A 25,516-nucleotide genomic window follows, 5' to 3' on the forward strand; every position below is an offset into this window, starting at 1 on the left:
AATCTTTGCTAAATGTAATATCTAAACGATGCCCTGCAACATTTCACCAAGGATCCTTCGACAGCATCATCTAACCCAATGACCGTTACCAGGTAGGAGGTCAAGATGAAGGGCTTATGCCCGAAACTCAACTCTCCTAGTCCTCAGATGCTACCTGAACAGCTGTGCTTTGCCAGCGTCACACTTTTCAACTCTGATCTCCAACATCTGCAGTCCTCACTTTCTGCTGGTAGGTCAAGAACAGCAGATGTGGCAAAAATCACGATCTTTAAATTTCATGCCAAGCCACACATCATCCTGACCCACCCTGAATGAGGAAAGTAGGAACAAGAGTTGCTCAAACCTGCTCCGCCATTCAACAAGGTCATGGCTGATCAGTGATTTAACTCCGTACACTTGCCTTGAGCTCATATTCTTGATATCCTTTGCTTAATAAAATTTTGTATCTCAAAGATTTGAATTCCAACTTTAATCACTGTTCCTTCACTGTCCCAGAGTCAAAACCTTGGAACACCCTTCTTAAAACTGAGTGTACCACAGTAATTCAAGCAACTGGCTCACTATCACTTTCTCAAGAGCAACTAAGGATGCAGAATGCTGGCCTGGACTACAATGCCCACATCCCATGCACTGAAAATAAAATTAACATGAATCATAAAAAGTAGATACATCAAGAGGTTAGGAAAACAAATGATAAGATGTAACCATAAAAGGGGAAAAGGAGAGTGAAAAGCTTTCAAGAATATTTGTACCGTATAAAAAATTCAAAATCTAAAAATTGGAATACTTCACTTCTTACCAGTATAAGTCACAGCAGTTGAGCTGTATGTACCACTCTGAGTATAGGATGGAACCACAGTAGCAGCTGCTGCAGCAGCCGGTTGCACTGTTGTGGACACTGGATAAACAGTAAAGGTAGTAGTTGGGTTGGGTGTAGCTGGTTTTATCGCTGTCACTTGTCGAGTCTGTTGAGCTTGTGTGTATTGTGTTGCAGCTTGACTATATCCTGCTTTTGCAGCTGTAATTACAAATATTAATTACTAAAGCTTTGAGAAAAGATTTAAAAGAATACTAAACAGAAGATATGTCGGTATTCCTTACATATCCAAATCTATAGTATCTTGCTGATCAATGCACTTCAACAATTAATAACTTGTTATTCATTAATTATTTATTTATTCCAATGTAAAACAAAACTCCCAATGCACTTCAATAGCAGTGTCATAAAGTAAACAAAGACACACAAGTTGATATTAGGGCAGATGGTCAAAAGCTCAGACAAAAAGGTAGAATTTAAGGTTGACCTTCAAAAAGGGAAAGGTAGCGAGGCAAAGGTTGTTGAAAGCAGTCACCAATGGTGAAGCCATTAAAATCAGGGATGCTCAACATGCCAGAATTAGATGCATACATGTATTTTGGTATTGCAGTATCAGAATTAAACAAGAGGAGCTTGATATACTATCACTTATACCTAACTATTATAAGTCAGCAATTTGGAAGCTTGCTCTCCTGGCTGAAGACATCAGAAAAGCCTAATTACAACAGCAAAATAAGCCTTAGAAATCTGCATGTGGTTCACCCTTCAACAAATTTCATCCCTCAAACTCAAAGTGGGTGAGAAGAGGATCACACAGTCAACGGAGAAGGAAAAACAGGCCAATGTTTCTACCTTTCCAAACAGCAATCACAGCCATTTCTTCAGTTCGCCTTTCTACTACTTCTTAATCAATCCATACGGAACAAGAAACAAGATTGCTGTTTTAAAATAGTGAGAAAGTACTGTAAAAACATACCAGGGTAACAATAACAGCCCAATTAACAGAAACATAGAAAACAGAACACGAAAATAGGGAATAAGCTACCCTCCAATCTATTGGAAATGTTCGAAAGTCAACAGAAGCTTGGAAAATGACAACCAACACATCCAATATTTCCAGATCCACTTCCTTAAAACTGGGATGCAGATTATCAGGACCTGCGGATTTATCGGCTTTTAATCCCATCAGTTTCCCCAGCACTATTTCCCTGTATATTCTGATTTTCTTCAGTTCCTCTGTCACTAGATCGGGAGTTCCTCAATATTTTTGGGATGTTAGTTGTGTCCTCCTTTGTGAGGGCAGAAGCAAAATATGCATTTAATCTGCCATCTCTACTCCACATCCATTTCTTTAGATTCCCAACAGTGTGGAATCACGCCCTTCAGCCCAACAAGTCCACACCGACTCTTCAAAGAGTAATCCACCTGCATATAACACAATGGACAATTTAGCATGGCCAATTCACCTGACTTGCACATCTTTGGAATGTGGGAGAAAACCAGAGCACCCGGAGGAAACCCACACTCACAGGGAGATTGTCACCCAAGGTTGGAATTGAACCTGGGACCTTGGTGGTGTGAGGCAGCAGTGCTAACCACTGAGCTACTGTGCCATCTGATTGCAAGGGACTTCCATTTGTCTCCACTAAATCTTTTTCTCTTCACATACTTTAACAATGTTTGTATATTCCCCACAAGCTTACTCACATACTCTTATCTTCCCTTCTTAATTCCACCCTTTGTCCTCCTTTGTTGAAATTTAAACTACTCTCAACCCTCAGGGCTGCTGCTATTTTTGGTCAATTTGTAGGTTCCTTCCTTGGATCTCACTGTTTCTCCAATATCATTTGCTAGTCATGGCTGAGCTATCTTTCCCCTTTTGTTTTTGTGCCAGGAATAATCAATTGTTGCAGTGCATCTTTGCACTCTTTAAACGTTTGCCATTCCCCATCCATTTATTGTCATCCCTTTAAATAACACTTCCCAATTCATAATAGCCAGCTTGCTCCTCATACCATCCTCTATTTACATTCAAAACCTTAGTCTCCGAATCAATTATGTCACTCTCCATCTTTTTTTGTAAACATATTTATTAGCAAGAATTTTTTTTGACTTTACAAAAAGATAAAGTTATTGAAAGTATAACAAATACCAGTATATTAAAGAAAAACACAAATTACAATATAACTACTGTCTACTAACCACTAAGCTACCCTATAATACAAAACAAAACTTAACACTGTGCAAAGAAACCCAATAAATAAGTGACTAATAAGACAAAACAAAAGAACACACAAAAACACAAAATAGCAATGCTCGGCGCAAAGCTCTCAAACAAAATAATGGGAGCATTGCTTATATACCCGTATTAAGTCAGAAGTACCCCCTCCAGGGCCCAGGGCTCAGCAAAACTAACCATCCTGGTTAACTAAACGTCCCAGTTAAGATAGAGGACAAATCTGTATCCAAATAATTCAAAAAGGGCTACCATGTCTTATTAAAAAAAGTGTGCGGTGTAAAAATAATCCAAGGGAACGTGTTCCATAATTAATTTCTGCCATCCCAGCAAGCCCGGCAGGTTCTCGGACACCCAATTCATCAGAATATTCTTCCGTGCACAGTAAGTAATATTAAATAGTTTCTTCCTATGCCCATCTAAAGACGATAAATTCGGTCGACCTAGGAGAGATATCGGGTCTACTTTAACTTTGATCCTCAATACCCTCCCTATCTCGCCTACCACAGCACTCCAACAAACATGAAGTCTATGGCATATCCAGAAGCAACGGGTAAGAGTACCTACGCTTATTTTACATTTGGAGCACATTGAAGATGCCCCTTTTTTAAATTCACCAGATGGTCCGGTGCCAGATGAACCCTGTGCAGAAAATAACTGCATTGCACATGTCCTATTACAGATTGAGATCTTTCGCACGTTCTCCCATGTTTCAGAAGAGATCTCCACTCCTAGCTCTTGCTCCCAAACCTCACATAACCAGGCCTGGCCACCCAGCAGGCGATAGAGGGTACTAACCGAGACGGTGCTTGTGGAACGCAGCAACAATCTCTATCAGGCTTATAGGGCTTAGTGAGAAGCATAGTCTTCTTCTGGATGAAATCCCTAACCTGAAAAAAATGGGAAAGATCTCTGCTGGGCAGAGATGTCAAAAGACATCATAACCTCCCCCTCAAACAAGTCTCCCAAACCGGAAACTCGTCTTGCCACCCACAGTTTGAACCCTGAGTCCATCATCCCTAGTCAGAACCCCAGCAAATGAACTATATGAACAAGTGAAGTAGTCTTGGATAAGCAACCCTCACTCTGATGCATTGCCTTCCATGCCTTGACAGTACGAATAACAATAGGATACAATATCTGTCCTCATTTTACCCATGAACGACAGATTAATAATTGGGCACTTTGCTTGGGAGGCCTCAATATCCAGGATCATGGAGCCTGGATTGTTACCTGCCCAATCGGACACAAAAGACAGCAGAGAACTTAATGAAGACTTCCTGATGTCTGGGAAATCAACTCCTTCCCATCCTTGAGACAACTGCAATTTACTAAGTTTGACAAGGGGCTGCCCATGATGCCAGACAAAGGAACTAAACCAACCCACAAGTTTCCGCAGTGTTGACCTGAGAAACATTGTAGGGAGCAAACGCAGGGGATAAAGCACATGAGGAAGGACATTCATCTTAATGAGAGCTATTCGGCCAAACCATGAAATTGGAAGAGCCTCCCACCTCTGGAGATCCCGCCTAATATTGTTGAGCCAAGTGAGCAACGTTAGTCTGAAATAACAGATCAAACACTAGATATCAGAACCCTGCCCGTGACCACTTAAAAGGAAACCTCGGGCCACCTTCAGCCTCTGGAACTTCCTTGAGGTTCCCCAAAGGCATTGCCTCCAGTTTTACAAAGTTGATCCTTTATCCTGAAATAATCCCAAATGAATTAGTGCATTGTGTCAGATGGGGTACGAAGGTCATTGGGTTCAATAAAAGGACATCTTCCGCATACAGCGTAATCTTGTGTGCCCTTGATCCCACTTCTGGAGTGGTTATGTGGACGTTCTGACAAATGGCCTCTGCCAGCGGCTCTATCACCAACGTTAACAACAAATGGTGAAAGGGGGCAGCCTTGACGACGACCCCTACAAATCCTAAAATTCCCAGACTTCACCCTGTTGGTAATGACCACGGACAGAGGGTGGTGATATAAAACCTTCACCCACCTAGCAAAGACTCTACCCAGCCCAAACTGCTCTAAGACATAAAAGAGATACGGCCATTCCACCCCGTTAAAGGCTTTCTCTGCATCTAAGAAAATCACCAACCCCTGAAATTGATCGTTGCTGACAAACTTGGACCATATTCAGCAACCTTCTAATATTATTAGAAGACCGACGGCCCCTTATACAACATGTCTGGTCCTCTTTGACAATATAAGGCAAATCTTCTCCAATCTCAGTGCCAAGACCTTAGACAGAATCTTGAAACCTGAATTGAATAGAGAGATGGGCCTATATAAGGGGCAATCCTTAGGAAGCTTCCCCTTCATAAGAATGAGGGAAAAATTAGCTTCTCCCAAAGATGGGGGTAAGCATTCGTGAATATAGGAGTAATTGTACATCTCCAACATCGGCCCTGACAGAATCCCTATACACTCCTTATAAAACTCACCCAGGAGACAATCAGGGCCAGGCGCTTTCCCACTCTGAAGTTGCCTAGCTGCCTCCTGTATTTCCTGAACTGTCAAGTGGGCATTAAAGAGACAGGCCTGTTCCAAGGTTACCCCTGGGAGGTCCAGATTCTTAAAAAAGGCTTCCATTTCAGCCCACCTGTCCTCGCAACCTTCAAACCGATATAATTCAGAATAAAAACTCCGAAAAGCCTCATTAATCCTTTTGGCAACATATGTAAGTACCCCGGCGCTGTCTCTAATTGCAGTAATGGATTGGGGAACACGCTTTTTCCTAGTCGCTAGATACTTCCCTGGCCTATTCCCATATTCCAACAAGCTTTGTCTAACAAAAGCAAATTCTTTCTTTGCGGCTTTTGTAAGTATTGAATTCAAGGCAACCCAGACAGCTGTGATCTACGGTAGCTCAGTCACCGAAGGCTGTGCAAAATGTGCTGCCTCGGCGGCTTCCAACCACGTCTCAAGTAGACGCTGCTGTTCCCCCTTCTGTCGTTTCCAGCTAGCCGAATAGGAAATAGCCAATCCTCTAGCAAAAGGCCATGCCGGAGTTGATAGTCAAGAACTCTTGAAACTCCTTCAAAATATATTCCACAAATTTGGAATCCTTAAGGAGAAAAAGGATCCAGACGCTATTGCCGCGAACCTATCCCCTCACTCTTTGCCTTAACCCCCAAATATACCACCATGTGATCAGAAATATCAATGTTCCCAATTTTACAACCCATAATTGAATCCAGAAGGTTCGAGAGAGCCAGAAAAAAAAAAATCAATCCTCATGTGATATTTATGTGGGTTTGAAAAAAAAGTTGAAGTCCCTGTCAGTAGGGTGAAGATATTGAGTCATAGAGATGTACAACATGGAAACAAACCCTTTGGTCCAACTCGTCCATGCTGACCAGATATCCCAAACCAATCTAGTCCCACCTGCCAGCACCTGACCCATATCCCTCCATACCCTTCCTGTTCATACACCCATCAGATACCTTCGAAATGTTGCAATTATACTAGCCTCCACCACTTCCTCTGGCAGCTTATTCCATACGCTTACCACCCTCTGCGATAAAAAATTGCCCCATAGGTCTCTTTTATATCGTTCCCCTGGATGTAGGATTGCTCGCTGAGCTGGAAGGCTCATAATCAGACATTTTGTTTCCATACGAGGTAACATCTCCAGTCAGCCTCCGAATGATGTTACCTAATATGGTGATGAAGAGTCTGAAAACGAACCTTCTAGCTCAGTGAGCAAAGCTACATCCACAACCTCAACCTGAGCTACAAATCTTCTCAAAACTCGCTATTATCTTTCCCCTCTCTCCCTTAACCTACGCCCTCTAGGTCTGGACTCCCCCACCCCAGGGAAAAGACTTTTTCCATTTATCCTATCCATGCCCCTCATGATTTTATAAACCTCTGTAAGGTCACCCCTCAGCCTCTGACACTCCAGGGAAAACAGCCCCAGCCTATTCAAGCTCTCCCTATAGCTCAAACCCTCCAACTCTGGCAACATCCTTGCAAGTCTTTTCTGAACCCTTTCAAGTTTCACAACATCTTTCCAATAGGAAGGAGACCAGAATTCCATCTCCAAATATCCACCAGCCCCAACTCCTCACATACGTCAGTGACTTGCTTGGCCTGTGAAGAGATAGTTGGTTGCCCATTAGGCTTCCTGCCCACTATCGGATCCAAAAGGCAACTGAAATCCCCCCCCCCCCCCCCATAATAATGTGCCATGTTCCAAAGGCACTCAATGTAGAAAAGGCACTAACCAAAAATTTGAGGGGGTGCGCCAGAGGACAGTAAATACCATATACCATTTAAAATACCACATTTCTCCCCATGTATCAGGGCCTTAAGTATCACAACCCCACCCCTTGCTGATCTTTCACCTGCTCTAATAATGTGAATGGAAGATTTTTCTAGTTAAGTACCACCACTCCCCTAGTTTTAGTAGTAAAGGATGAAAAGAAAACCCGTTCATAAGCCCCCTGTTGTAAATTCAGGTATTCCCCATCGTCAAATGGTTTTCCTGCAACAAAACGATATCAACCCGTTCCCTCTTCAGGCTGGAAACCACTTTTTCCTTTTAAAAAGCGAATGACTTCCCTTGATGTTCCAGATGTACCATTTAACAAAACACTTCGCCATATCCCCTTTCAGAGGCCCTTGAACTCCCAGGAGGGTGAACCCTGCTTCCCATGCACCAAACACAAGTAAATAAAGACTCAGAGTTGCAGAATTGTGTACAAAAACTACTCTATCATAACTACTGCTACCAAAAAACTACAAAGAAAACCAACTATAAAATCTTGATTGGGAGACTCACCCCCACTCCCATAGGGGCACTCACCTTAGCTCCTTCAAGCCTAGTCTGTGCCCCAGCCTTAGGCAAAAAAAAACTAGAAAAGGAGGTGATCCTTAAGTCAACAAAAAAAAAGACAAAGTCTGGATAAGCACTCCGCCCATCCCTGGCTCTGTCACTCCTACTTGTGACTAAAAAAAAACAAAACAAAAAAAAAAGGAGACAACAGAGGACACCCACAAAATTTCCCATGATAAAATCCAGTTATAAAAATATAATAGGAACATGTTCCAAGATTTTTTTTTTTAATTATTAGGGAAAGAGAAGAAAAAGGGGTGGAGAAAGGGAAAACACAGGGAGGAAGAAAAGAGGATGAACATTAACCGTATTCTTCAGACCAATCGGCCTATTTTAAAGTGTCTACAAATTCTTAGCTTCATCCACTGAGTCAAACATATAAACTGAGTCCTCGAAGCTGAAACGGAGCACTGCAGGGTACCTCATGGAGTACTGGATACCCAGGCTCCTTCGCCTTTTTTTAACTTCATTGAAGGACTTCCTCTTTCGAATTACATCTGCCAAGAAATCCTGGAAAAACACAATTTTGCCCATTGTGCAGCAGTGCCTGTCGGTCTTTTCCCAGTGACCTGAAGGCTTCGATCACTTTTTGCTTGTCCGTGTATGTGTAAAAGTGCACAAGGATTGGGCGGGGGTGCTGTACCAGCCCAAACCTTTGCACTGCGATCTGATAGGGCCTTTTAAACTGCAGCCAGTTGGACTCGATTTGAAGGTCCAGGAACAGCGGCAGCCAGTTTTCAAAGAAGCTGACTGGCTGTCCACCTTCTTTACCCTTCGGGAGCCCGAAAATCCAAAGATTTGCCCTCCAACCTTAATTTTCAAGGTCGTCGACCTGGTCTCGTAAGGCCGCACTTCCCACTCCAGGACCTGGACTTGATCGCCGCTTCTGAGGCCTTGGTTCGACCCTCCACCCCCTCCATCCACTCCCCAAGGCCCTGGATGTCCCGTTCATGTTTCTTCAGCATGGACGTGACGGTTGAACCTGTGCACGGATCTCCTCAATCACAGCCCCAACCTTCGAGGTAAGTCTCATCATCACCGCTGCCAATTCCTGAGAGTCTGTCAGGCCCCCCCCGGGTGTTCGCGAGAGACTGCTGCTGCGGCCTCTGATGTACCCGGTGCTGCAGGCGTGTCCACTCCCTGCTGCTGTTTGCTCGCAACCTTTTCCTTTCGACATCCTTCCCACTCCCAAATATTAACAATATGTGTTCTGTAAGGTTTTAAACTAATAATTCCTCCACATAAGTTGGCCAGGAATGGCAAAAAAAAACACCAACGTGCCTTGGCTGTTAGGCAGAGCCATCCACGGCAGTTCGACAGAATCGCCACCATCTTGCAGAGTCTCGTCACTCTCCATCTTAAATTAAGAATTCTACTACGTTATGGTCACTCTTCCCCATGGGGCTTCAACAACTATATTGACAATTATTCACAATACCCAAACTAGGGCAGCTGATCATCTAGTTGGTTCCAGAGAACCATCTCGTACACACTCCAGGTATTCCTCCTGTATGGTATTGTTACTGTTCACTCTAGTAAACACTTGGATCATTAAACAGTTCATCAATATGGCACTTTTATATAGTTTAGACAACCTTTTTGCTGACACAATCAAAATTAACACACTTTGTAATTAGTAATTTAGACGTAACAAATACTTAGAATGCATGTCATGTCCTGCATTTAATGCATTGATATTTGTGGGTTACAGACCACACCATATATTATCTTAGTTAGTAGTTCCTCAACAATATTAGACTCACCAGCTTGATAATATGCTTCTGCAGCAGTAGGTTGTGGCTGAGCTGCAGCAGCAGGTTGTTGGTAGTATTGTTTGCTGTCATAGGCGATAGCTGGCGCTGTGGAACGCACATATGTATAGGTATCCTAAATTGAAAATAAGTGATCAATTGAAATCGCTGGATAGATTATTAAGTCATTGTTGGGATAACGGAGGATAAGTGAAATGAAAGGTATATGCTGAACTAAATTTGCATTTATTACTTTCATGCAGGTACCCTTCTCCAGTGCAGGTTCTTTTCATTGGTCAATTTTGATTGCATCATTACAAAACTCAAATGCAGAGTTATTCATTCCAAAACAGGATCCAAACTTAAAACATACACAAAGTGATATTAATTAATTGCCTGCAGAAATAAATTACAAAACAACTTTACAAATTGATGCATGTATGGAATGAGCTGCCAGAGGAAGTGGTAGATGCTGGTACAGTTACAACATTTAAAAGGCATCTGGATGGGTATATGAATAGGAAGGGATTAGAGGGTTATGGGCTAAGTGCTAGCAAATGGGACTAGATTAGGTTAGGATATCTGGTCGGCATGGACGAGTTGAAGCAAAGGGTCTGTTTCTATGCTGTACATCTGTGACTATGACTCTAACTGCACTGTACATTAAAGGCTACTGTTCAAATGAGTATTTAATGGTCATTAGATCCTTGTTTTGAATCTGGAACATAAAATAATTATAACTCAGAATACCATTACATTTGAGAGATTTTTTTAAAAGACAAAGTAATGGCAACATGAGGATCATTAAGATTGATCACAGGAACTAATTTGGCCTAATCTAATTATCGCTATGCTAGTGCCACTTCTGCATCTGAAGTCATTTACCTCATTCCTCATTACTTTGCATAGCTGTCTTTTTAAAGCATTTAACCAGTTTTCTTAAATACATAGTCTTATTCTGATGCTAAACCATACCTTATTCCGACACTCCTTGTATAAATTATTGTATACAAGTTCTTCAGATAAATTTAGGTCCCCTTGCAACATTTCTTCAACCAATTATACGTTTATTTAGAAACATTCAGTTTTAAAACTGTTAAATTACTCTTTGATGGAAATATTTTTGTAGCTTTGTGATGAAACTTTTGAATCAGTCGGCTCATGATCAATAAGTCAATAGTTTGGGTTTACAAAAACCCCACAAGACAGTTAATTATTTGAAAATTGCTACATGCTGTTAATGACTTTTGCTCATCACTTCTCTGTCAACATTTGCCTGGAAGTGCGAAGAAGATAGCAGAAAAAAAACAAAAGATATCTCTGCATCAAACAAATACTGCTCCAAACAATGAATTAAATACTTAAAAGTTAAGCCATACCTGATAATTTTGTGATGTGACTGGTGGTGGTGGTGGAGGGGCTTCTTGTTGTCGCTGTGTGTATCCATAATCTGCTGCAGTATGTGCTGTTTGATATCCTCCATATGCTGCTGTGGCGGCAGCAGCAGCAGCAGCAGCGGCAGCAGCTGCAGGAACAGGTCTGGCTGCTGTAGCAGCAGCTGCAGGAGCATATGCTGCTGTCACAGCATGTGCAGCTACTGGGGCCTGATGGACTGTGTAGCTACCAGCTGTGGTTGGATGAGAGTATGCAATGCCAGTGGCCGGCTGTTGGCTATCACAAAAACAAAAGCACATTTTCAATGCATGGAAAACGCAAAATCTTTCAAATAATTGTACAGCAACAAGTTCATAAAGTCAAAACAGTTTTTTTTTATTAAATGCAATTAAGAGTTTGATGATGATATTTTAAGTGCAAAAAATTATTTTAACCTGTTTTACAAGATGTTATTCTTAAAATTTATTACAGCGAGCTTCATACTTTAGAAGATATGCTCAAAGCTAATATTATCCCCTGTATTTTAGGCTGTTAATGCGAGAAACAACTGCAACATTTGTTCCAGGTCATGAAGAATTGAAGTTTCTTTCAAGGCAAGAGATAATTAATAGGAGAAAGTGAGGACTGCAGATGCTGTAGATCAGAGTTGAAAAGTGTGGCACTGGGAAAGCACAACAGGTAAGGCAGCACCCTGAAGAAGAGCTTATGCCCGAAATGTTCATTCTCCTGCTCCTTGGATGCTGCCTATCTTGCTGTGCCTTTCCAGTGCCGCACTTTTCGACGAGAGAGATAATTAATGGTGGATATAGCAATCTGTTTTTGCCATTTAAATGAAAATGAGCTGAGAGGTGAAAGTATGTGCTTGTGCATAGTACTGGAGTACACAGTCCACATAAAGTACTGCATTAGGAGTGACCAGAAAGAGGTACCTTAATAGGAGAATAGTTGCACTTGCACATTTGTTTGTTAACTTTTTCATATCAGTATTGTTGGATTTGTAGAGAAACAGGTAAGAGGAGATAAAGGATCTGAAATCTACAAACTAAGTTAGCATCTGATTGGGATCAGTTAGTCTCTGAAATGAACTACACCCTTCCTTGTTGGGATATATCCCACTCACGAAAATTTTATTATATACCACAGCTCTTTAGATTTGCATAAACGGGCTGAGGCAAATTTGAACAGTCCAGAGAGCAGATGTAAAACCATGCTTAAGCCAGATAGCACAATTGTCAGCAAATGTGTTTTCATGATTATCTGCAATATAAGAAATTTAGTTCAGTGATGGATTTACACCCTTTGGTTGCTTTAGTAAACTAAGCTAGCTAGTCAATCATGAACAGTGCCTGAACTACACACCAACGTGGCTCAAATTTCACGTTATCAAGTTACAACAGAAAATTCAGTTATAAACAAAAAAACTGTGGATGTTGGAAATCAAACAAAAATCGAAACTGTTGGAGAAACTCAGTAGTTTTGGCAACATCTGTGGAGAAAAGCTGAGTTAACATTTCAGATCCAGTGACTATTCTTCAGATCTAATAGAAGCTAGAAAAAGGTGATACATATGAAGACGGGGTAGGGGAGGAGAGGGGTAAGTGATAGGTGGAGAGGGAGAGAAAAGCAGTTCGGCAAAAGGATGGCTAATGGTAAGCCAGGAGAGTAAGAAAATATGATAATGGGGACCAAAAGGAGGTGAAAATTCATTGACAGCCCATGTCACGACAAGGCCTCGGATGTTAGGGTGAGTAAAAGATATGAAGGTGATATTCTGGCACTAAAATTATTGAACTCTATATGGAGTCCTAAAGGCTGCAAGCGGAAAATGAGACACTGTACTTCCAGCTTAGACCAGACCTTGTTGAAGCACTGCAGCAGGCTGGAGACAGAGTGTTGTCCAGGGAAAAGGTTAACAAACAAATATGCAAGTGCAACTACTGTCCCATGAAGGTAGCTTTTCCTGGTCACTCCTAGTGCAACACTTTATATGGACTGTCTTATGGTGATCAGACAACTTTTCATTTAAATGAAAAAAATACACTGACGTACCCACTAGTAATTGTGGGTGTAAAAGTGGCAGGCACCTGGAATTTCGGACAGAACGAAGGTGTTCCAAGAATGAGAGGTGATCTCATTCAAAACCACTAGTATATAGGCTGACTCACTTCCCTACCAAAAGTGGCTTGCGCATCAGAGGACAGGGAGCAAATGCATCTTTGTATGTGTTTGTGCTTGGCTGGAGAAACATGTGTCATGGTTAAGAATGGGTTATGCCTGTGGACGATAGGGAGAGGGAGCGAGAGCGAGAGCAAGGCAGGAACATGCTTGGGTAGAGGATGTTGGGAACAGATGTCTTGGTGGGGAAGGGAAATGGAGAAAATGAAGAAAGATTCGACGAGGAGCCTGGTTGGAGAGAAACCTGCAAGTATAGGAGGGAAAGCTATTTCAGCAGATAGGATTTTTCAGTGAAAAATAAAGCACTTGCCCTCCCACTACATTTTTAAGAGAGGGTTCCGGCCAAGAACACTGAACACTTGGGCCATGCTCAGTATTTTAAAAAACGGATTTAAAAAGCTTCACAGTTGCGAGAACCTGGTTAGAGATTGCTCTGTTGGAGCCAGCAAGTCCAAACTTTTTGCTCCTGATCTCACCAAGGGTCACAAAACTTGAGAAGTCCTGGTTTAGAATCAAAGGACATGGTCTCATTAATGGGGAGGCCATTTACACTGTGATGAGAAGGAACTTCTTCAGAGGATGGTGCATCATTGAAGTTCTTAATCTTCACCCCTCCTTCACTTCAAGAGTTCTGGTAGCTCCAAACTGTCACCTTGCCTCACCCCCACCCCATGTCCAAATATCATCCCATCCTCGCATTCGTATCCAAGATCCTTGAACAAGTCAACATCTCCCAGCAACAACGATAATACAAAACTCTTTCTTCAAACCCTAACATACATCAAAACCATCAGAGACATAATCACAAACTGAGTTAATTGTCATGATATCTTCTCCCTCCTATTCTCTTCCATGATTCCTACTAATTCCACCACAGCCAATTTATTTCCAAGAATGTTTCTCTTCTCTCATCTGCACCATTTACCAGGAGATCGCAGCACAACAGAAGGACAATCAGCCCATCAAAGCATCCCTGCAATAGTGAAAGTCACTATTGAATTTTCATTCACTATCTTACAGGCAGTACATTATACTTCCTAATCAGTTGTATAAAAAAATTGTCAAAATGTTATGATCTCAGCTTATGGAATCATTGCACAAGTCAGATCCTAAAGGCGAAACCGAGCTTGATAAGAGTTTTATTTTGCTTACTGTGGTGATCACTGCACATATTCACAAGAGACTGTCATGAATATTTCGTAAACCTGTGCAGCCACTGCAATGTTTCTCAGAGGTTCCGTACATGCCAATGCACTGATTTCTGGTTTTGGAAATCAATGCCATGCACAGATCTCAGAGGTCTGTACACCAAAAAAAAATTAGAGGGAACATTGCTCAACATACTCTTAACACAAGAACATTAAAAAGTTTACTGCGCACCAGAGGGATAAATACCAGCTATATTACTCTATCCAGGACTGGTTGTAACAGTGTTATTATACAGATCAGGAATAAAGGTTCAACCTTACTTACCATGGAAAACTCAGTGAAGAGTCACCCTGTCTCCACTTTCAAGTGACTTGCTCAGTTGGCACAGCTGTAATTGGTTTATGGAATGTTCCTATTACTGACTTCCAAGCACTTTTAGAGCAAAAACATGATTTTTCCATACCCTCAGCTTCCAGTAGTTTTCTGCTTCTAGATGTCTTTCTCATAAGCTATTAAAGGACTCTTTACCCCAGTCAACAGCAGCAGCTTTGTTTTTCCCTTGTCCTTATTTGTTTCACTGAACTGTTCATCCCAAGCTCCTCTCAAAAAGGTGTAAATATTCTTCAAAAAGGCTGTAAGCCTTCATTAAAAACGTATGTATCAACAAACTTCAGATATTCCATCACCACTCAGACAAGTCTAAAATGAAACCAAAATTTCTTATCTTAACACTATATAGAGATACAAATCAAACTTAAAACTATACATGGGTTCTGTCCAGTTTAGAACCCAAGTTTCCAAATAATTAATCTTTCATGACAACAATGCTGCCTGGCTTTTTTGCCAAAGATCTAAAATTATGCGCTTTCTGGCTATCAATTATTCAACAGTTAGGTTATTTCTTAATTACTCACTTTAAATCCTTCATAAGTTTAAAGTTATTTCAAATCTTTGCTGCCTTACTTATCCCAAGAAAAGACTGCTTCTTCAGTTTGGAGAAAGTGAGGACTGCAGATGCTGGAGATCAGAGCTTAAAAATGTGTTGCTGGAAAAGCGCAGCAGCTCAGGCAGCATCAAAGGAACAGGAGAATCGACGTTTCGGGCATAAGCCCTTCTTCAGGAATCAGTTTATCAAACTCACAAGTCAGTAATTTCCCATCACTGAAACCATTCTTATAAATCTCTTCTGTACCCTTTCAAAAGCTTTCATCTCTTTTCCAAAATATGAAAAAAAAGAACACAATGCTCCACCTGGGGACAAATTACAGTTTCATAATATTCCAAGATTCCCTCAATGTACCCAAGGTCTCCACCTCTTTCAAGTTATTTTTCAGCATCCTTAAGGTCAGGTTAAATTTCGACATGAGAGTACCAAGCGCTCTCTCTCTCTCTCTCAATTTCTCTCAACTGAATCCAGCTATAAAACTACAAGTCTGAAGTCAAATTAAAGCTGATTGCAAGTTTCATCCATTCAATACCACGTTGTGTAAAAACGAATATGCAAGAGTTTTCTTGTGACAAATCAGACAAAATTTCAGTCCAAGAGTTTGAACAGCCTGAATCATGTACAAATATTCAAATTCTGATTCATTATTTTTCGTCAGTTTTATATTTCCAACTTTCCACATTTTTCAGTAATGAAAGTGTCTGCACATAAACCTGTTTCTCAACTAATCAAGATTGCTCAAAACTTACAATTTATGCTTTAAGTAGTCACTTTGTCATAACCATGAAACCATGACTAATCATTTTTAGACTTCCATCCTCTGATTTTAATACTGGGGCCTTTCACGGACTGATATGATTTTAGAAAGAAAAAAAAACATTGACTTTGATACAATTGCAATAATGCCTGACCATAAGTTGAGCCAAGCTTCAAGAAATCAAAAAAGAAGAAATCACTCTAAACTTAAATTAACGTTTTTATCAAGCAAGGCTGAAATGAGTCAACTAGATCTGTATCTCCTATTTAGACCTTTACAAGAAGTTCAGATGCTGGAGATAAAAATCGCCTGAAATTGTCTAGCTTAAAAATGAGGAACTTTGACATACACAAAACAATTATATTTCAGGGAACTACTTTTGGCAAAGCAGTAGAAGATGGATTTGTGACTAAAATGAACTCGAGAACCCTCTTGCTCTGCCAGCCTCCAAAAACAGAGTATCCAATGATAAAACAAACTGGAGAGAGACACCCAAACACCGAGGAATCAAAGGGATCTGCAAAATCAGGTCATCCCTTTACAGCTATGGTCTCAGGTGTTCAATCACTCCAAGAATTTCAAAATACATGTTCTTCTAACTTCCTTTTTGTACTGGACACTCTCCCTATCACTCTTCAGGTCATGATTTGGAGATGCCGATGTTGGACTGGGGTGCACAAAGTTAAAAATCACACAACACCAGGTTATAGTCCAACAGGTTTAATTGGAAGCGCACTAGCTTTCGGAGCTCCGCTCCTTCATCAGGTATCACCTGATGAAGGAGCGACGCTCCGAAAGCTAGTGTGCTTCCAATTAAACCTATTGAACTATAACCTGGTGTTGTGTGATTTTTAACTCTTCATGTGTTTTCAGTGAACCAGTTAATATTTAAACTTGAGTGAGGTACAGCGAAGTGCTTTAAAAGAGAAAATTAACTCTACTGTGGCCTATCAAGGACATTGAAAAGAGAGTTGATGATTCACCCCTTCTTGCCTAATTAAACAAATTAAATAAAATATTGCAGAATTTTTGATATATACAGAATTCCTTTCCAGCGCAAGCTAAGCACAAATTAGCCAAAGCAACATGACCTGCCTAATGACTGATCTACTATTAAAGGATTTTTAAAAATCCTACGACCTAAAATCAGTCATATAATGGGAAGTGGTGAAAAATGTGTTGCTGGAAAAGCGCAGTAGGTCAGGCAGCATCCAAAGAGGAGAATGAGCATTTCGGGCATAAGCCCTTCTTCAGGAATGAGGAGGATGTGCCAAGCAGGCTAAGATAAAAAGTAGGGAGGAGGGACTTGGGGGAGGGGCATTGGGAATGCAATAGGTGGAAGGGGGTTAAGGTGAGGGTGATAGGCCGGAGAGGGGGTGGTGGCAGAGAGGTCGGGAAGAAGATTGCAGGTCAAGAAGGCGGTGCTGAGTCCGAGGGTTGAGACTGAGATAAGGTGGGGGGGAGGGGAAATGAGGAAGCTGGAGAAATCTACATTCATCCCTTGTGGTTGGAGGGTTCCTAGGCGGAAGATGAGGCGCTCTTCCTCCAGACGTCGTGTTGCCATGGTCTGGCGATGGAGGCGGCCAAGGACCTGCATGTCCTTGGCGGAGTGGGAGGGGAGTTAAAGTGTTCAGCCACGGGGCGGTTGAGTTGGTTGGTGCGGGTGTCCCAGAGGTGTTTTCTGAAACGTTCCACAAGTAGGCAGCCTGTCTCCCCAATGTAGAGGAGGCCACATCGGGTGCAGCAGATGCAGGAAATGATGTGTGTGGAGGTGCAGGTGAATTTGTGACAGATATGGAAGGATCCCTTGGGGCCTTGGAGGGAAGTGAGGGGGAGGTGTGGGAGCAAGTTTTGCATTTCTTGCGGTTGCAGGGGAAGGTTCCGGGAGTGGAGGTTGGGTTGGTGGGGGTGAGTGTAACTACATACTTCTTTGATTTGGAAGGAGTGACAGGAAAAACAGTTACAGTGCTCCGACAGACCAATTTTCCTAGCTCTAATACAGAAGTGTTTTCACGGTCAAACTTCATTAACAGTGTCATGCAAGGCTCAGGATTCATAGCAACAAGTGGAAAAACAGAAAAATGATCACAGTTTTCATACTATTCTATGACATCCACAGATAACATTGCAGAATTTGAAGATATAATCAGGATATAACCATTAGAATATTTCAACAATTTTTACATGACAATCTTTTACTTTTCATTCATAGAATCAGAGATATACAGAACAGAAACAGATCCTTCAGTCCAACTTGTCCATGCAGACTAGACATCCTAACTAAATTTGGTCCCGTTTCCCAACACTTGGCCCATATTGCTCTTATCCCTTCCTATTCATATAGCCATCCAGATGCCTTTGAAATGCTGTAATTGTACCAGACTCCACCACTTCCTCTGGCAGCTTATCCCACACATGCACAACCCTCTCCATGAAAAGGTTGACGCTTAGATCGCTTTTAAATCTTTCCCTGCTCACCTTAAACCCATGCCGTCTAGTTTCCCCACCCTGGGGAAAAGACTTTGTCTCTTTACCCTATCCATGCCCCTCACCATTTTATAAACATCAATAAGGTCACCCCCTCAGCCTCTGATGTTCTAGGGAAAATAGCCCCAGCCTAGTCAGCCTCTTCCTCCAACCTCCAACCGTAGCAGCATCCTTATACATTTTTTCTGAAGAGTTTTAAGCTTCACAGCATCCTTCTTATAGTGAGACAATTTAAAATTTAATGTTGTAGGTAGGGAGATTGCTCTCAGATTTTGACCAATGACACCGAAGAAATGACTATATATTTCCAATTCAGAATGGGGACCAGCCTGGAGTGAAATTGCAAATCGTAGTATTTCCATTTAGTTGTTGACCTTGCTGTTCTAGTCTTGGGTTGGAAAGTGCTGTTTAAGATGCCATGGTGAATTTCTGCAGTGCATCTTGTCGACAGCACACATTGCTCCTACTCAAAGCCAGTGGTGGAGGGAGTGAATATTTATGGATTATGTGCCAATCAAACAGGTTGCTTTTTCAGAAATGGTATCAAATGTTTTGAATATTGTTGGAGGTGTACTCATTCAGGCAAGTGGGCAGTACTTCATCATATAGTACTCAACTTGAGCCTTGACAGGATGATGGACAGACTTTATGGATTCAAAAGGTGAGTTTACTCACGGCAAAATTCCTAACCTCTAACCTGCTGGTATAGCCACACAGTATTTATTTAGCCAATCCAGCTTAATTTCTGATCAATGGTAACCTTCCCACGATGTTGATAGTGGGGGTCTATACTAGTGAATGGTTGTAAGGTACAATTGCATGAGCATGATGATGTCAGGCTGTTGCTTGACTTATCTGAGACAGCTCTGTCAATTTTGGAACCAGCCCAAGATATCTGTAAGGAGGTCTGCAGAGATCAATAGGAGCTGTGTTTACCATGTGGTTTCTAGTGCCTTAGTCAATACTATATTGCCTGTCCAGATTTGTTCCTTTTCTCCCCCTCTTTCTAATGGGCAATACAGCTGAATTATTTGCTAGGCCATTTCAGACGACAGCTAAGAGTCAACCACACTGCTGTGCATCTGCAGTCACATGCAAGCTAGATCAGGTAAGATGGCAATTTCCTTCCCTAAAGAGATCATTAGTGAACCAAATGGGTTTTTACAACAGTCAACAATGGCTTCATGATCAAAATTATTCAACTGAATATCTATGGTGGGATTTGAACTCCGGTTCCAATAAAATTACCTAGGTATCTGGATTTCTAGTCCAGCAACAATACAAATGGGCCAACACCTTCCCACACTTCCTACATATTTTCTAATCAATCTCTTCAGAAATGTTATTACATACCTCTGTAACAGGTGGGACTACAACCTGGGCCTCCTGAGTTAGAGATAGGAATGCTACAACTGATGTTACCATTGTCGGTAGAGCTATGATGCAATTTGGGGCATTATCAGGTCATGAGAGCAAATTCTCTTCTATCGCAGACCACCATACTTACATAAAACAGTGAGACAGCCACTCATGCATGTACAAATTATTTGTATATTTGAGAATGTGTATATTTGAGTCAATGTGAAAATAGGTTTGCTTGTAGACAAAGCAGAAAAGTGACATGCTCAAGTTGATTTGCTGTAACCTGGAGTATAGATCAATAAAGCTATTCTGTACATGTCAAATGACACCCTTTAAAGTGAACTACCAGCTGGATACACAAGAACCAACCTAATGTACCAACTGTAGATTACACACCAGAATCAACCCAAATGGTGTTTCTGTCTCCCACATGAAATTGCCAAACAGAAAAAAATCAGCAGTCCATCTCTCCCTGTACAGAAAAAACACACTGAGCATTGCAAATTTAGTTAAGCTAAGAATTAACGTCCAAGTGTTTTCACATAATTTATCAATGACTGGAAAAAGACGGGCATACCAAGAACACTTATTCAAAATTATCTTTAAAGCTAGCTGAGCAGCAATCAACTTAAAATAATGATACATTAGGCAGACATCTGAAAACAAATATTATACCAAACACAATTACATTTAAAGCTATAGTACATATTTAACTCTATACTCCTATGTAGTTTGAGACAGGAATTTTCTAGTTGACCAAAGCTAGAAAACAGAAATGCATTTTACATTCCAACAATGCAATATTTAAAACTGCGTAGTGGGAGGAAGTAAAAGTTCTACTTTCATATTGAACCCATAAAACACACAGGCAATTATTAATTTTGCTGATTTGGAAAGGGTTTGTTTAAATGCATTGCCTTCAACTGAGAAATATTCATGTTGAAACTCACAAATAAAGATGTTCATTTGAAAATAATCCAATAAAACAGCTTTACTTTAAACTAAATGATCCATTGCAGTGTCAAAACTAAGATGCAAGTTCACATTCATTCCTCTTGAATAGTAGAGTGGAAAACAGGGAAATTAATAAAAGCATTTAAAATCATGAGAGATCTTGACAAAGTACATATTGTCATGAAGGTGTAAGAGGTACTGTACCTTTAAGAGTTAAAAGCTAACTGAACTAGCTGATACAGCACCAAGTGTTCTGAATAAGATATAATGTAACCTTTTGGTCCAGCAGCTAGTGTAGCTGGTTGCCTGGAGATGCCAAAACAAATACGAATTTGGCCAGTTTAAATTATACCCCAAAATACCAACCTCCAATCAAGTTTGAATTTAGTATATTGACAATATTAAAAGCCAATGAAACAATTTGATGCTTTGGGGTACAAGACCAGGAAAAATTGAACAGGTGGGGGAGAACTGCCAAGCCACCAGCATGTACAGACTGCTGGAAAAAATAGCTCTCTTAAAAAGGTACCTTTATAGATCAGTGACCTATGAAACCCTAAGAAGAAGAAAAGACGACAGAGGAGGATATAAAGAGAAGATTTGACAACTGGCTGATTTTGAAATTTGAATTTTTCAGTAAATCTTAAACCAGGGGTTTTATTGGACTAGTATTACAGAAGGGAAAGTAAAAGATAGATTAGAGGAAAGAGTTGTAAATAGTTGTAAATAGTTATTAGTTAATCAGGCCAAGAAGTTAATACTTCTTGTCCTGTCAAATTTTCACAGATTACTGCACGGGATAAATCTTTTGTGTAGCTGGCTTAAGTTAAGCAGGAGGGTTTAGCCAGTGTCATAACAATACGGACAAACTGTTACATCGTGAAAGGTTTGAGAATAACATGAGCATAACTTTCAAGAAAAAAGGAAAAAATTTTTTAAAAAGGTGAAAAAATAACTGGTTAAGGTCCAAAAATGCACTGAGAGAGTGTGTGGCAGATGCAGGTTCAAAATGAACTTTTATCAAATCTCTAAACTGCTCATTCAGAGAGCTGATGGCCTCCTTCTGCTTGTAACAATTCTATGATCTGAACCCTAGAAGTTATATAACACCTTAGTATGGACCAGCATTAACAAAACTCTGCTTGCCTGTGCTACTGTTAAGATATCATATGTCATGAATCAAGAAATACAAGTTGAATTTTCATGTATCAAATGATGGACAAGTCTCACGTCAGTTGTTTTCAAATTAAAATGGACATAACGTGATGACAAAAGTCTAAAATTGACAACAAAAACTTCGATGAGCGTTTTAAGTTTGGAGCTGTAGATTTACTCAGTTTAGTAATGATTTGAATGTCTATGTACAAACATTGCATATTTTACTATAGATTACAATTGTTACATCTCACTTAAGAAAAAATTACACAAGCATTATTGCTGTGTAAGGGATTGCAAGTTGGAAAAAAAATTTACATTTACACATGGCTAGTGTTGAGAGATAGGCTAGAGTAATCATGTTTTGGAAAATATCTTGAATAAAATTACTGAAACTAAGAATCTGAGCAGGAAACGGACAAAACTGCCACAACTGACATCTAGTAAATGTTTAGTCACTGAATAGTTAATTATAGCCTTCACTTAAGAAATTAATAGCATAACCTCAGGAGTATGCAAGTCACAGCGAAGGGAAAGGTCAGTACAGGAAATGCAATCTTTTGAAAATCCAACTATATAAGAGACTTGTGAGCAAGATAAGACCATACAGAACGTAAATAGGAGACAGATGACCACATTATCCACTACATCTGCTCCACCACTCAATGTGTCATGGTGATCTTTGGTTTCAACCTACGATTTCACTTACCCATCCACTCACCATAACTGTTGTTCCTCTGAGACACATAAAATCTGTCTATGTCAGTCTTACATAATTTAATGAGTGTGGAGCCACAACCTTAAGAAATCCAAAAAAAAACATTTCATTGAAAATAATTCTCCAAAAACAAACTACAACTTCCTTTCTTTTTTTTTTAAATGGGTATATTTAAAAAAAAACGTATATTCCCTTTCAGTCCCAAGGCTGTCAACTGCACTGGAACACAATTTCTGATGTTTCAATTATCAAGATCTTCATCAGCAGTTAATATAAAACGTGATTCAACTCGAAAGAGCATCACACTTAAGTGCATCAAACAGAGCCCAACTGACAATTAAACTGTCAACAGCCAATTCTGTGCACACTAAATTAATACACATAACTCTGTTCCGCACAGACAAAGAACATTAGACATATTACACCTGGTTCAACTTGACAAAAACACTAGACAGGATTCTCTGGTTCATTTCTCAGGCCAACTTGACCAGTTTCAAGTTGCCCAATTTACAAATTAAATAAACTTTGGCAGTTAACACACAGTCATCACCTAACTGGTGCATTCTCCACAGCAATACCTCTAACAATTAAAATCCAATCAACACTCTCCTTCCATATAACATAAACATTGTTTTCCTTTTTCTTGGTTACTCTAGTGAATGGTCCAGTTAAGTACAAACCAAAAAGCTGAAACAGTGCCTTTATTTCTGCAATACTAAAGTATTGGAATAAGAGGGACAGTGGAAACAAGAATACAAAACTGGCCAGGTAATAGGAAAGACAGAGTAATCATTAATGGATATTCTTGGATTGAAGGAAATTTTGTAGTGTAGATGCCCGGAGCATGTGCTGACCCTTGCTTTTCATGGTGTATATTAATTAGTTAAACCTCTGTGCTCAGGATACATGAAAGTTGGAAACATTGTCAACTGTGAGCTGGTCAGTGTTGAACTTCAAAAGGACACTGACAAGTTGGTGAAATGGACAGAATTGGAGCAGATGAAGGTCAATGTGGGGAAGTGTGAAGCAACTTATTTTAGTAGGACGAACAGAGAGACAGTATAAACTATAGGGTTTCACTCTAAAAGACATAGGAACAAAAGATATATTTGTGCATAATTCATAACTGGCAAAACAGATGGAGCAGTGAATAAGACAGTTAAAATCCTGGAACCCTCTTCCAAACATGACTGTGGGTGTTCTCACATCCAAAGAACTGCAGCAGTTCAAAAAAATGGGGAATACAGTATACACGAGCACAATGTCAGAAAACTTGACTGAAAATAATTTTGCTGCTGCTGATGGGCCACACCATGTCATTGATGCCAATTTTGGAGTAGCAGGATTTGTCTGATATTTATTCAATAGGTAAAGTAGTCATGCCATATTACACAAAGGAGGGTATCCTCAATATGAAATCTGTATTTTCTCTCCACAAGGAAAGTGCAGTGGTCACTTTGACCATTCTGTCTTTAACAGATATACGTGAAGCAGGCAAACCGGTGAGGACAAGATTAAGTGGGTTTTTCCTTCATCACCTCCCACATGCCTAAACTAGCAATTATTCATAGTATGTCCAGCTAGAATAATAGTTGTATTATCCAGCCATACTTTGTGATAGACTTTGAAGACGCTGAGAATAAATTCTGTGCCCTTGACAAACTCATTGGCTCTTCTAATTGGTGTTCAAGGTGGGAGTAGTATCATTTCATCAGCTGACAGAGGAAGGCTTCCTTGCCCATGTTTGATTTGATGCAATGAGGGTATGGAGGCAATGTTGAGGATTCCCAGTACAACCATCACCTCTGCCCAATGGCTGATCCAACATTCCTTACTTTCATGACATTTCCCCATAACTCTTGATTCTACTACTGAGAAAGAATTTATCTTAAATACACACAAGACTCTGCCCAACAGCTCACTGTAGCAAGCAGTTCCAGAACCATAAGGGGTCACTGGACATGAAACATTAACTCAGCTTTCTCTCCAGAGATGCTATCAGACCTGCTGAGTTTCTCCAGCAATTCCTGGTTTTGTTCCATTAGCCCTGTGTGCCAGATTTCAGGGTTTTGTGCACAAATAACACGCCCCCGTCCCTTTGACTTGCACAGCTTCATGCAGTTTTGCATAATTAACAATATCCTTTTGTTCTCCCTTCCAAAATCAACGAATTCACATTTTTCTACATTCTACTCCATTTCTACATATACTCCTATCAATATCTCCCTGGAAGCTCCTTGCATCCTTCTCACAACTTGCCTGTCATCTGCAAATTTGCTTACAGTGCATTTATTTCATTCCTCCATGTCGCGAATATATTTTGTAAACAGTTGTGGTCTCAGCACTGATCCCTGCAGAACCCCATTGGTTACAGGTCAATAACCTGGAAAAAAACCTCTTATCTCAACTCGTTGATTCCTGTCTACTAGCCAATTTTTTTATTCATGCAACACCATGAGGTTTTATCTTGTGACTCTGTGAGGCACCTTGTAGAACACCTTCTACATCTAATGGTTTGCGTCTACCCACTCGTGTTGAGATTTCCTCAAAAAGCTCTAATAAATTAGACAAACACAATTTCCTTTCCATTAAGCTGCACTGACTCTGTTTGATTAGATAATGATTTTCCAAATGTGTTGCTATTACCTCCTGAATAAATGATCCCAGTATTTTTCCAAAATTAAAATACTGATTAGATGTTAGATGTTAGGCTACTCAGCCTATAATTCACCGCTTGTCTCACTCCCAATTCGAATAGATATGTC

The 25,516-nt window shown here is 40.4% G+C and overlaps 1 protein-coding gene across 3 annotated transcripts in view; it reads right to left on the reverse strand.

Annotated features, from left to right (window-relative positions):
- The window catches only part of zfr (zinc finger RNA binding protein), a 97,890-nt gene that overhangs the window by 67,935 nt on the left and 4,439 nt on the right, over positions 1-25,516 (reverse strand). For all 3 annotated transcript variants that reach the window (XR_015757909.1, XM_043687475.2, XM_043687472.2), the window contains 3 exons: positions 11,033-11,324; positions 9,666-9,789; positions 800-1,018 (listed from right to left, as the gene is read on the reverse strand). Coding sequence is in view for 2 of the 3 variants with exons in the window: in XM_043687475.2 (XP_043543410.1) it covers positions 800-1,018; positions 9,666-9,789; positions 11,033-11,324 (635 nt within the window). In the remaining variant the exon portion in view is untranslated. The remainder of the gene's footprint in view (positions 1-799; positions 1,019-9,665; positions 9,790-11,032; positions 11,325-25,516) is intronic.

Source organism: Chiloscyllium plagiosum, unplaced genomic scaffold (genome assembly GCF_037043375.1).
Source record: "Chiloscyllium plagiosum isolate Xiang-an unplaced genomic scaffold, Cpla_swu_hap1 HiC_scaffold_1, whole genome shotgun sequence".
Classification (NCBI taxonomy): domain Eukaryota; kingdom Metazoa; phylum Chordata; class Chondrichthyes; order Orectolobiformes; family Hemiscylliidae; genus Chiloscyllium; species Chiloscyllium plagiosum.